Genomic DNA, 975 nt, shown 5'->3' on the forward strand with positions numbered 1-975 from the left:
TCACAAATTTATGAGCAAGGTTTTGAGCTCCACAGAACTCTTCATTAGGCTGATCTTAAACTGATCTACGTCAGCATAATAAATGCATCCTGTGTTCTGAGGCATATGACAATTTACAGACTTCTGGGCTATCCGTCCTGTCCTGAAACATCTCTCCCTCCCACTTGGTTTTGTTGTGTTCAACATTCAGGCTGATAAACAGTATTAGGGAACTCAAAAGCTCGTACAGCACATGGGTTATTTTAATGGGTCCTAATAAAGTGCTTCATAATATAATGCAGCCACTGATGGGATTTTTCTCAACAAATACTAAGCTAGATGGACCACTGGCTTGATTCAGACAAAATGTGCTTCATATAAGACAAATAAAAATAAATCTGTTCTTTCCCATAGTTTTGCAATGGACTGAGGCACTATATGCACCGAGTGACAGCACATTTTCCTACCAAGATGGAAAGCTAAAAGTTGACAGAGGAGGACGATACTACATCTATGCCCAAGTCACCTTTTGCGTGAAATCTGAGCCACATGAGCCATTCACTGTGTACATGTACCTGCATCTGCCTTCTGAGAGAGACCAGCTACTGCTGAAAGGAATGAGAACCCCTGGCTCTACAGATAACGTATGTAGCCTGCAGTCAGTTCATCTTGGAAGAGTTGTCGAGCTCCAGCAAGGGCACACTGTCTTCATCAATGTGACAAACTCCTCCAGAGTGAACTACGATCACGGAAACACATACTTTGGCATGTTTGAGATCTCTGAGAAGAGCCCTTGAAGCTTCACTTTGTTGAACAAAGTACCTTCCTTCAGTCCGTAATATTTATAACCTCATTCCTCTTGGGTTTTATTGTCATCCTATTTTATTTTATTTATTAACAGAGAAGTGGAATGTTAATCCTCAGAACATGAAATATAATGCTGGGTGGGTACCTCAAACCCACATATATAACAGCTGGGTGTCAGAAGTTCTGTGT

General features: G+C 41.1%; 1 protein-coding gene across 1 annotated transcript; it reads left to right on the top strand.

Moving 5' to 3' along the window:
• Positions 1-393: 393 nt before the first annotated feature.
• Positions 394-921, top strand: LOC107125310 (CD40 ligand-like; the record flags this gene model as incomplete). The annotated part of the gene is made up of 1 exon (XM_015428752.1): positions 394-921. A coding segment is annotated over one exon (383 nt), but the record flags the coding sequence as incomplete, so codon positions are not given.
• Positions 922-975: the final 54 nt, after the last annotated feature.

This window comes from Gekko japonicus, unplaced genomic scaffold (assembly GCF_001447785.1).
Source record: "Gekko japonicus isolate JY-2015 unplaced genomic scaffold, Gekko_japonicus_V1.1 scaffold38940, whole genome shotgun sequence".
NCBI lineage: Eukaryota > Metazoa > Chordata > Lepidosauria > Squamata > Gekkonidae > Gekko > Gekko japonicus.